This window comes from Benincasa hispida, chromosome 5 (assembly GCF_027475165.1).
Source record: "Benincasa hispida cultivar pf3 chromosome 5, pf3_genome.v1.1, whole genome shotgun sequence".
In the NCBI taxonomy this organism is placed as follows: domain Eukaryota; kingdom Viridiplantae; phylum Streptophyta; class Magnoliopsida; order Cucurbitales; family Cucurbitaceae; genus Benincasa; species Benincasa hispida.
In genome coordinates this window covers 13,605,481-13,618,116 of record NC_143482.1, presented here as the reverse complement: position 1 = coordinate 13,618,116, position 12,636 = coordinate 13,605,481, and the positions used below count along the sequence as shown (strand labels likewise).

The following is a 12,636-nucleotide window of genomic DNA, read 5'->3' as shown; positions in this document are numbered from 1 at the left end:
ACTTTGTTGCACGAATAATTGTTGTGTTAGAGTAGAGTGCCTAAATGTTTGATACGTGTCGGATGCGAACATCCTAATTAAATTTAAGTGTTTGTGTTGGTTAGCTTCTTTGTCAACTTGAAAGCACAAGGTTTGATCTTCCCATGGTGGAGAAAGAAATGTGTGGATAAGTGGAACAGGGGATTGATATTTAGCATAGTTTTGTGATTCAATGGAAGTTTTGGATCTCTATAGAGAGAATATGAAATTTGTGGATGGATCAAATCAAAGGAAATGGGCAAAGGGGGAGTGAAACTAAATGATCAAAAGACCAGAAAGAGGAAAAGGAAGAAATTAAGGGGGGAAGTGGACCATTGAAATATTTGTTGATAAAGTAGAGTCAATTTTAAGGGAACTCAAACTTTTATGAATACACATAAAACACAAAAAATTATTATCTATAAATATGAATATCAATACTGAAGTTAAAATTTATAACTTGGTTGAGAAATAAAATCAAATAAATTATTAATTTAAATAAATTCTAGGAAAATTTTCGTATATAAAACAATGTCAAACTATTTATAAAAATAGTAAAAAAAAAATATCGATAAATACTGAAAGACTTTTATCCACGTATAGAGGCTAATAGAAGTTTATTAGTGTCTATTAGTGATAGAAACTGAAATAGGTCCAAAATGATTAAATTGTCCTATTTTGTGTAAATAGTTTTCCTTATTTTTCTATTTTTAAAAATCCCTCTAAATTCTATAGATTTTTAATTTATTTATAGAAATATTTGTTTATGTAAAATTGAAATTTCAATATTAATATCAGGATTGACATTTTGATTTAAGCTTTGCTTCAATTCAATTGCGATAAGGTGGTAGGAAAGGCTTCTATTAGACAGAGGGAGATTATTGGTGGATAATATAATGTAGAGTTTATCATGAAAAAGTAAAAGAATAAAGAGAAGAGGAAACTGTTAGGTTCCAGTTCTTGCACTCAGCTTAAGCAACACAAAAGAAATAAAGAAATCCACCAGAAAACAGGGTATTCACCTCTGTTCTTATATTATTTATATTTTTAGATGAGTGTTTACACAGAACTAAAAGATTCAACCACCAACAAGAGAAAAGAAACAAGATCAATGTAAAGAAGAAAAGAAGAACCCAACAATACTAGCCAATTCGAGAGGGCTAGCTTTCTCTCCTTCAGCTTATGGCTGCTTTCCCTTAAAACATTTCCTACCTCCCTATGCCTCCCTCCATTAATTTATAAAGCTCAGCTCCCCTTCCCCTGTGATTCCTTTATCCAGACAGTTATAACCTTCCCCCACTATCCTAGAAGTAATTCCCTTTTTACCCCTCCTCTTTTATGTATGAATGATCGGGGGTTGAACAATACCACTCCCTTCTAAGTGCACCTTGTCCTCAAGGTGTAGCTGGGGAAATTGTTCTTTCATCAGATGCATCGCCTCCCATGTAGCTTCACTTTCTGGCAACCCTTTCCATTTTACCAACCATTCATTTGCAGCCACTTCCCTATTCAAACAAATACCAAAAATGAATTCCGAGATTATTTGCAGTTCAAATTTCTCGGTCAAAGTTGGATGATGTTGTTGAACCCTGATTTGTTCGCCAAACTTATTTTTCAGTTGGGATACATGGAACACATTGTGAATATCTACTTCTGGGGATAACTTCAGCTTGTATACAACTTCTCCAATCTGTTCCTTCACCTTGTATGGACCATAGAATTTTGGAGCCATTTTTTCATATTGCTTCCTTGACAAGGATCATTGTCTATAGGGTCTGAGCTTCAAGAACACCTCCTCTCCCACCTCTAATTGTAACTTCCTTCCATTCAAGTTTGCCTGTTTCTTCATTCTATCCCTTGCAAGCACTAGATGCTCTTTTAAAGCCCTCAATGCAGCATCTCTGGCCATCAACTGTTGCTCCACCAGATCATTTGAAATCTTCTTCTCACCATAGGACATTAGTGGTGGTGGTTTCCTCCCGAATATAGCATGATAAGGTGTAGTTTTGATTGAAGAATGGAATGAGGTATTGTACCAGAGTTCGGCCCAAGGAATCCACTTGTTCCACTTCAATGACTGTTCATTACAAAAGCATCTTAGATACGTCTCTAAACAATGATTCACCCGTTTTGTCTGGCCATCCGTTTGAGGATGGAAAGTCATGCTCCTCTTCAAAACTGTCCCCATCATTGAGAGTAATTCCTTCCAAAAGTGACTAAGGAAGATTTTGTCCTGATTGGTCACTATGGATTTAGGGACTCCATGATGTCGCACAACCTCCTAAATGAAAGCCTCAGCCACTTGTTTGGCAGTGAAAGGATGTTTTAATCGCACGAAATGAGCATACTTACTAAGTCTGTCCACAACCACCATAATAACATCAAATCCTTCTGATTTGGGCAGCCCTTCTACAAAATCCATCGTTAAGTCATCCCAAATTTGCTCCGGTATAGGTAATGGTTGTAACAACCTAACCGGTTTCAAGGATTCTGCCTTATTCCGTTGACACGTGTCACATTGCTCTACACATCTCTTAATATCAGCCTTCATTCCTTGCCAATAAACTTCCCCAAACATCCTCTTGTATGTTCGAAGAAAACTCGAATGGCCACCTAGTATCGAGTCATGGAAGGTATGCAACATCGAGGGTATCATCAAGGATTTCTTGGACAACACCAATCTCCCTTTATATAGCAATTTCCCATGGCACAACTGATAATTTGCCTTTCCTTCAGGGTCTTCTTTTAGTTTAGCTATTATGGCCTACAACTCATCATCCTCTCGGACCTCATTGAGTACCCTGTCAACATCGAGTAAGGCTGGTGCATACAATACCATAAGTTCTTCAGTAGGAGGTATTCAGGAGAGTGCATCCGTGGCTTTTTTTGTGAGGCTAAGCTGATACAAAATCTCAAAATCATATCCCAGCAATTTGGTGAACCACCTTTGGAACTGAGGTTTCACTTCCCTCTGTTCAATAAAAAATTTCAATGTTTTTTGGTTCGACGTCACTGTAAATTTGCTTCCCAAGAGGTAATGCCTCCATTTTTGGACAGCCAGCACTATTGCCATCAGTTTGTGCTCATAGACTGACTTCCCTTGTGCTCGTGGAGACAACTTTTGACTGAAATATGCAACTAGCCTCGAATTTTGAGTAAGCACTGCTCCCAGCCCATGTCCCAAAGCATCCGTTTCTATCAAGAAAGGAATTGAGAAATCTGGTAATGCCAGCATGGGAAGTGAAGTCATGGCCTGCTTCAGTTCTTTAAAGGCATTATTCGCTTACTCGCCCCAATGAAAGGCATTTTTCTGCAGTAACTGAGTCAAGTTGGCTGCTGTTTGTCCATACTTCTGCACAAACCATCAATAGTATCCCGTGGACCTAAAAATCTCTCAGTTCTATTATTGTGGTAGGTCTCGGCCATTGCAGCATTACTCTTACCTTATCCCCATCCCCTTCTACCCTTTCTTGTGATACCCAATAACCAAGATATTGAATTCTAGGCTGATAAAATATGCACCTCTTCTTATTTGTGAATAGTTTATGATCTTTCAGAAGATTTAAAACCACAACTAGGTGTATTTCATGGGTGGTAATGTCAGGACTATAGACTAGGATATCATATAAAAAAAAAAATCCAAGATGAACCTTCGAAGGAATGACTTAAAAATCTGGTTCATCAATGACTAGAATATTTCCGGTGCATTAGTCAATCTGAAAGGCATGCAAAGAACTCGTAATGGCCTTCGTGAGTCTGAAAGGCTTTCTTCTTAACATCTTTTTCCCTTATATGGATTTGGTGATAACCTGACCTTAAGTCTAGTTTCGCATAAACAACAGATTCGTGGAGCTCATCGAGTAATTCCTCGATCACTGGGATATGGAATTTTCAACAATCGTTATTTGGTTCAATTTTCGGTAATCCACACAAAATCTCCAACTTCCATCTTTCTTCTTCACTAGTAATACAGGACTAGAATAGGGGCTTCAATTAGGTCTGATAATCTCCACTTCAAAACATTTCCCCTAAGAGTTTCTTTATTTCTTCATTTTGCTTGTGCCCATATTTGTATGGTCTTACATTAACCGATGGTCGTCCTTCCAAAGTATTGATTTGATGATCTATTTCTCTTCTGGGTGGGAGTTCTGTTGGTGCCCCAAGTATATCTTCATTTTCTTCAAGCAGACATTGAATCATCACAAGTAGCTTTTCTATCCCTTGGTCAGCATCCTTTTCAGTCCCATCTCAATTATCTGTTATTTCAAAATTTTGAAACTCGATTAAAAATCCAAGGTCTTCCTCCTTCCAAACTTTGGCTAGGGGCCTTCAGTGATATTTATGAGTGAGTGAGCATCGTAACCCTCTTCAGTGTTACTACTCGATCCCCCTCCATGAAAAAGCACATAGTTAGCGAGGGCCAATGCACCCCCATGAATTCTGTAGTGTAGAGCCACTACATTCCTAGGACCATATCCATCTTGCCCAGGTATATTGGAAGAAAATCAGTTGTAATAATCAGTTTATGTAATGTTAAAAGTAATCGACTTACATACCCCATTGCCCTGAAGCATTTCCCCATTGCCTATCAGCACGCCATAGTTTTCGATGGTCGTTATTGTCAACTTTAGCTCGTTGATCAGCCTCTGGTGAATAAAATTATGAGCCGCTCCATAGTCTACAAGAACGATTACCTCTCTTCTCCCAATGGTTCCCCTCACTTTCATCATTCCACACTTCGAAAAACCCATCATGGAGCGCAGGGACACCTTTTCATCTTCTACCACTTCGATTGTTTTTAGTTCTGGCGCCTTTTCTATCTCTTCTTCCCCAGTTTCCTCAGCTACACCATGGTGATGAACGACATCAACTCACAATTTTCCCTCATTTTGCAATGATGACCGATTGAGTATTTCTCGTTACAACGAAAGCAAAGACCTTTCGCCAACCGTTCTCTACTCGACATCAGACAGTTGTTTGATCGAGGGTTCTTTCTTCATGAAGTTCCCTTTGACGGGGATAGTAATCTATTTGGTAACCTCCATCTCTGTAGCCGTCACGTTAGATTTTGTGGCTGGGCTACTGCTTTTGTTTTCGGTTTGAGCCTCCTTCTTTTCCAGCCCACTAATATCTAACTCGAATAATGCTAACTTATGCGCCATGTTGCAATCACTAATCAGTTGAGCCTCACGTATATTGACGTCTAAGCTAATCAGGTGTCTAATGATAACCTCAGCACATATGGCCGGTTCCAACCCGTTCAAGAAAGTGTCTACAAGGACCTCTTCTGCCATCTTCGGAAGTGGTACAGAGTAGGTCATGAACTTCTCCACATAATCAACGTCGCTGCTTAATTCTCAACAATCGAGCTCTGAGGCTCCCCTCCGTTGAGGGCCGATAGTGTTCGAACAACCTCTGCTTATGCTTTTCCCACGTCCCAATAGCTCTCCAATTATGGCTCCACCTGAACCAGTCCACCTCCTCCGGCGCGAAACTCACCATCGTTACTTCATCTTCTCTTTATCACTGAGTTCATGGATCTCAAAAGAGTGCTCAACGCGATATACCCACGATTCCGAATTCTCACCGTTGAAGGTAGGCATCTCCAGTTGCTTGTACTTACTTTTATCGGTGCCTCCACTTCCCAGATGGTGAGTAGACTCGACTTTCTCCATTTTCCCTTGTTTTTGGTACGTGACCCTTCAGCAATCCCCAATTCTTTATTTCTTTTCATCAAGCTATTCTCTTTTATGTCCTCGGAGAGTTTCTCCATGCTTTTACAGAGGCCCAAGATCAGATCCTTCATAGTTGAAATCTTCTTCTTCGTTGCCTCAACCCTCTCTTCGATATGCTTCTGTGCCATTTGCCTTGTTTGCCCCGGGATTGTAACGACTCTGATACCAATTTGTTAGGTTTTGGTTCCTGCATTTAGCTTAAGCAACACAAAAGAAACAAAGAAATCCACCAAAAAACAGGTCAAGGTAAAGAAGAAACAAAGAAATCCACCAGAAAAATGGTCAAGGTAAACAAAGAAATCACCTTTGTTCTAATATTATTTATATTTCCATATGAGTGTTTACATAGAACTAAAAGTATCAACCACCAACAAGAGAAAAGAAACAAGATCAAGGTAAAGAAGAAAAGAAGAACCCAACAATACTAGCCAATTTGAGAGGGCTAGCTTTCTCTCCTTTAGCTTATGGCTGCTTTTCTTCAAAACATTTCCCGCCTCCCTATGCCTCTTCCTATTCTGTTATAAAGATAAGCCTCGTGGTCCCCTTTCCCTGTGATTCCTTTATCTAGACGATTATAACCTTCCCCCACTAGGAGTAATTCCCTTTTACCCCTTCTCTTATATGTATGAATGACTAGGGGTCTAACAAAAACACTACTATCATGATGAATCTCATCGATGGAATACGTTGAAAATGCCTATACTTATACCTCGGGATCTTGAAAGGCCTCCAATCGAACCTCTAAATCTCTCCCTCTATCTTTAGGCTAGAACATTCTCTAAGGTTCTCTAGTTTCGTGGTGTGCAAAATGAATTCGACTGCCAAAAACCCTAGGATAAATAAGAAAATATTTTTAGAAAATAATTTTTTTTTCTTAGCAACCTAGTGTCGTGGTGCCGGGGGATTTTTCCATGCATCTTGCTTCTATAAGTGGTGCCACAATGTTGCCCTATTTTAGGCAAGTCTCATTTTCAATTTTTACTTCTTTGGATAAATTTGGTATGTTTTAGCTCTTTTTACTATGAATCGATCTCAAACACAACTCCTGGAAATCACTAACAAACGACATCAAACCCAATTAAAATCATATAAAAATTACTCTAAATCCAAGACAAATAACGCATATTTCAGGTACATTTAACCACCCTTAACTTAGAATTTTGATAGTCAAGAGCAAAAATAACAAGATCGTTGGGAAGTTCTAAATACACATGCAAATGATTCAAGCATTAATAATAAGAATAACATGCTAGATTCATAAGTAGAAGCATTCAAGCATATCTTTCGTTATGAAATTTCAAGGCCAAAATTTTCATCCCTATGTGTGTGTGTGCAAGTCACATCCCATTCAAACTAAAAAATTGAATATAAACTTAACAGAACTTCTCTGTTTTCCTCATACTCTCGCTCACACACCAATCAAGCATAAAAAACTCAAGACAGTAATATATCGACTAAGATGTTCGAAATAATACACTTTAAGGGATCCCCAAACTTGCATTCTTTTACTTAGGGACACTAACTTTCACACATTCTCCGCATGGACTCGTACCAAGAATTTCCACGGTATCCTAACTGATCACAACAAAGGTTATCCATACATACATATTACTATTTGGAATTTATGCCCTATAGCCTTGTAGTTAGTTGTTTTGATATAATAGTTTTTTATTTCAAATATGCAACAATAAGTTATCAATTATAGAAAAAAATCTAAGGTTATTTCATGAGACTTGAATAGTTTGTAGTGGATAATATTCAAGTAATAACCTAAAAATTCTATAGTATATGGATAAGGTTGGGTACTTTATCTTGGTAACACTATGAATACTACTCACTTTGTAAGTGTTACAAATGTTGAAGTATTACAAACGATGTAATCCAAATCGCTCATGTGGAGACATGTGAGTAAGGGTATCCTATACAATGAGATTGTATAAGATCGGACTGCGAAATACTTAATCTCTCTTTCTAATATCGTTGATTGAAGATATTAATATTTCATAGGATAACCATGTAATTCGATCTCAATCTTGACTGAGTTTCGAACTCCTATCTATGAGGGTTGTCCTCTGATTTATAAGGAGTCACCGACTTAATAAGCATACCATTTTAGAGACATGTTCGAGTAGGGAGCTAGGAACATAGCTATACAAGGTAGAATTCACTCCTTGCCACTTTTAGGGTAAGTAGATGGGTAGTTCACTTAAATGTTGATTCCGGGTCTTGGACAAAGGTTACCCGCCCTCTCACTGGCCCGAGAGAGTCTTGGTTTATGGTAAGACCATAAATAGATTGTTCTTTAAGGGGATCAATGATACTTAAGAAGTAAGAGGGGTAAAACGGTAATTTGACCTAGTTGTAAGTATGAACAACTAGTGAAGGTTCAACTTACTAATAATGGTTAAATTCATGAATGCAAACTATTTTACAGTGCGAAGAATACAACTGTGGGTCTTTAATGGAGTGATTCACAATTAATAAATGTTGATTAATGTAATTAAAAAGTTTAATTAGTTAATCTCGGATCATTGGAGCTTCTAATCTGTAAGTCCATTAGGTCTTGTGTATTAGGACAATTAGTTTTAAAAGAATTTAAAGTATTCAAAATAATAAGGGAATTTACATTAATTTGAACCTAAACTTTTCGGTTGTATCTATCAATTTCTGGAGTTCATAGTGTTCCGAATCCTATGTTATAAACCTCTGAAGGGATAGCCATCGCTAAACGACTAGCAAAGGGTGGCATAAAGCCAACCAGTAGGCGCAACATAGGAATCTCACGGTGTGACCTAATGGAAGAGACCGTAGGACGTGTGGACACACACCCTTCACCCACTTACTATGAACTACTTCCCCTATTCACCTTGTTCTTGACCCATGCAAACACTTTCCGAAGGGAGGTTGCCGCTAATAGCAACTCGAAGCCGAGCATGGATCTTATGGTGTCAACTCTTAAAGACGTGAGAGCTAGAAATAATACATCTCACATACTATTAAGCTCCCACTGAAATGTTCTATTTTTTAAAAGATTGGGTATTTACTTGGTTATTAACCGGCTAATATTTAACAACCTAAGTCTAGGTGATTTTTCCTAGTATACCTCTTATACCGGATTAACCTATGATGTCTAGGTGATAAACCAATTTTATTACCTTACACCACTCATGCATGCTCATAAAACTAGGGTTATTGACTATGACGCCAATTTGATTCCACATAGGAGGTGTTCCGTAAACTGTCAACTTAAGTACCTCCAATTAGACAAGATCTCCCCAAGTAAGTAAACAACTCTTGTTTTACAAGTAATCGACCTATTCTAACTCTTAAAAAGGCGATTGAATTGCACCGGTTAACCCTAGGTGAGCATGCATCTTATCTTTGTTATAGATTTTAAAATTCTAGGTTATTTTATAAAAATTATAAAATAAATTATAACATTTATAACCCTAGAACATTCATCTATAACATGCTTCCTTAAACAAACATGCTTTAATGTAACACTTATATTAAAACCTAGCATGCATACTATATACGTACATATTATATACATTATAACACTTATAACATATAACAAATTCATGCCACATGTTTATCCTATGGTAGGGTTTTTTAAAAAACTATATGGAATACTTTATGCACACATAATCAAACAATATTATACATCACATGCATAATAAGTAAACAACACTAATGTAGATCGGTTTTGGCATTAATAGCAAACAAACAACTAAACTATTACATAAAACAACACAGCTCCCTCAAACCGGCTTCAAACATTTTGAACCAACTCGAACCGACTTGAAAACACCAAAAACCAGGTTGAATCGATCAAACCGGTTCAACCAGGTCAACTGGACCATTCCATATCGGATGGTCAACGTACAGAGCACGCGGGTCGATGGGGCGCGAACCGGGTCGCAAAGGGGTGTGGGGGCGGGTTGGGTCGACGAGGCAGCTGACGGAGCCGTGTCAGACGAGTCACGATTCGGGGAGACAGCTGCTGCACAGGGACTCCCACCGAATCGGGTCAGATGGCGCTGCAAGTTAGGTCTGGTCGGCAGACTTGGGTCTGGAAGCCTCTCTAGGGTCTGTGAGCTTTTCTCTACCAAATTGAAGATTTCCTCTTTCCCAGAATCGAGCAATTAAAGCCTAAAAACGACTCTAAAGACTCTAGCAAATTTACAAACCTTTTACCGCACATTGAAGCTCATATACATGTGAGCAATTACAAATTTTAACAAGAAATTAAATGAAAACTAATGCCAAAATCGTAATGTATCCACTTTAGTCATTCTTCACATGAATAACACCCACCAAAATGCAATAGAACGTTCTAAGCATGTTGTGATACCATTTGATGGAACATAAAGAACGCATGCACAGTGGAAGCGATGAAATCGACAACATTCTAATTACAATAAAAACAAAAATAAGCATGCAAAAGGGATAGTAAATACAACCTTCAAAGACTCCACCGCAATCTTCCTCTCTCGAGCTCAATCGACACCACCAACGGTAAATTTCGCTGTTCTTCGATTGAAGAACACGGCTGTGGGACTGTTATGCTAGTGAAAATAAGGGAATTTCACTATAGAAAGAAGGAGAGTAAAGAGAAATGGGGTGGAAGATTTTTAGGTGAAAAGTTGTGGAAGCATTAGTTTTTTAAATTTAAAAAACAAAGCCTTTTGTAGAGAAAACACATGCAAAATCTCATTTTTCATGTTTTCCACCTCAAACTCCATTAGCATGTAATCTTTAGGTGTCAAGCTTGTGAAATGCCACTCCAAAGTCCACTTAGTTAGGGAGAAAATCCAACAATTGGATTTTTCCACTAACTAATTTTTTAATAAAAAAATGAAAAAAAATTCAAATTTTAGAAAAATATTTAATTAAAATAATTTCAATTAAATAAAAAATAAACAAATTTAATATCACATATTAAATTGTTTAAGACACCTAGCTTTGATAATCACATTAATCAAGTTTAAAAAAATATTTTCATGTTAATGATCAAGTACACTCTAAAAAATAATTAATTAATAAATTAATTATTTAATTGTAAATTATATCTTATATAAAATACAATATTCCCTTAAGACCGAATTTGAACATTTCAAATTTTCACTTCACCTAATTCTTCAATTTTGGTCGTATTGAGCTAGTAAGGAGACCCAATAGACCTATGGATCATGAGCTCCAACGATTCGAGACTAACTGGTCAAACTCTTTAACCTAATTAATCAACATTCTTTAACTAACAAGACTGTCTACTATAGCCTATTGTTGCACTCCTCTTACTGTAGATATATTATGTGTCCATTTGAAATAACCGTTATCAATAAGTTGATCCTTCACAGGTTGTTCGTAACCTCAACTAGGTCAAATACCGAAATACCCCTGAGTTACATCTTTTCTCCTTAAGTACCACTATCCCTCTAATAAACAATTGATTTAGGATCATAATCACTAAATCCATTCCCTCTCAGGCCAATGAGAGGATGGTGCCTTTTGTTTAAGACCTGGGATCAACCATTAAGGGAACAACCTTTCTACTATCCCTAAAATGGGTATGAGTGAATTTCATCTTGCAAATTCTATGTCCCCAGCCATCTACACGGTCTTATCCCTGAAATGGGAGGCATATTGAGCAGCAACGCTGGGCTTACCTTCACCTATGCAGATCAAGGGACAATTGCGAATAAACAGGAGTTCATAGACAGCTCAGGATTCAGATAAAGTTATCTAGGTCATCAAGAAGTGAAATTAATCAGTGTTAATAGTAAACAGTGTTAATACGTAACAGTGATTATTTCATGGTCTGTCTTACACAATCTCATCATGTAGAATACCCCCGCTCACATGTCTCTACATGAGCAAACTGATCACATCGTTTATGACACTTTATAACATTTGTAACAACCATAAAGCGGGTCGTATTCAATAGTATCTCCAGAAATAGGTGCCCAAACTAATCCAAGTACTATAGATGGTTTAGGCTATTTTACTCGAACTTGATCAAGTTTATGTCTCCACATAAAGTCCAAGTATTCATGACAATAGCCAAGGGTTAGTAGTTTTTTGGATTTAGAGGTTTTAAACAATCAACAACACTTGTCTGAATAAACTTCATATAAGTTTACTGTTTACAAAACTACGAGTTTTAGGACATACAACTCAACACGAACAACCTATGAAGTACTGATCGTGGTTAAATCAAGTGGACAGAAATATATCTACAGTGAGGAGAGTGCACTACTCGACTTTAGTGGAGTGACCTAGTAGTTAATGAATGTTGGTCAATTCGGTTAAAAGAGTTTAGCTAATTAATTTTTGATAGTTGAAGCTCATTAGGTCCATTAGGTCCCCCTACTATCCCATAAACAAACTAAACCTTAGAATAATGTGATGAAAGAATTTGAAATGTTCAAATTCAGCTTAAGAGAATTATTAATTATGTACGATATAATTAAATGTTTAATTATCGAATTAAACGAAATTGGAGAGATGTAAATATTTATCACATGAATAGGAATTCATGTTTGGAATTTGTGTAAAATTAATTTAATATTTGATATTAAATTATTGTAATTAATTAAATGGTTTAATTAAATATTAGAATTAATTTTATTTAAAATTATTTTTAAAAGAAATAATTTTTTTATTTAAAATTAATTTTTTTCAAATAAAAATTTATTTTAAATATTTTATAAAGAAAATTTTAAAATTGTTTTTTTATTAGTGGGAAAATCCCACTTAATCAACTAAATTTACACCTCAAAATTCCTTTATTAGGTGTGTGATTGGTGTCAATTGTAGTGAATTCATTTTACATGAAGTTCACATATAAATTGAAGGTTTGAACTCAAATTTGGGGTTCATG

The 12,636-nt window shown here is 36.7% G+C and overlaps 1 protein-coding gene across 1 annotated transcript; it reads right to left on the bottom strand.

Moving 5' to 3' along the window:
- Positions 1 to 1,354: 1,354 nt before the first annotated feature.
- On the bottom strand, positions 1,355 to 1,750 carry LOC150035918 (uncharacterized). The gene has a single exon (XM_090313512.1). The coding sequence runs from the start codon at positions 1,748 to 1,750 to the stop codon at positions 1,355 to 1,357; it is 396 nt and encodes a 131-aa protein (XP_090169638.1).
- Between the last annotated feature and the right edge of the window lie 10,886 nt (positions 1,751 to 12,636).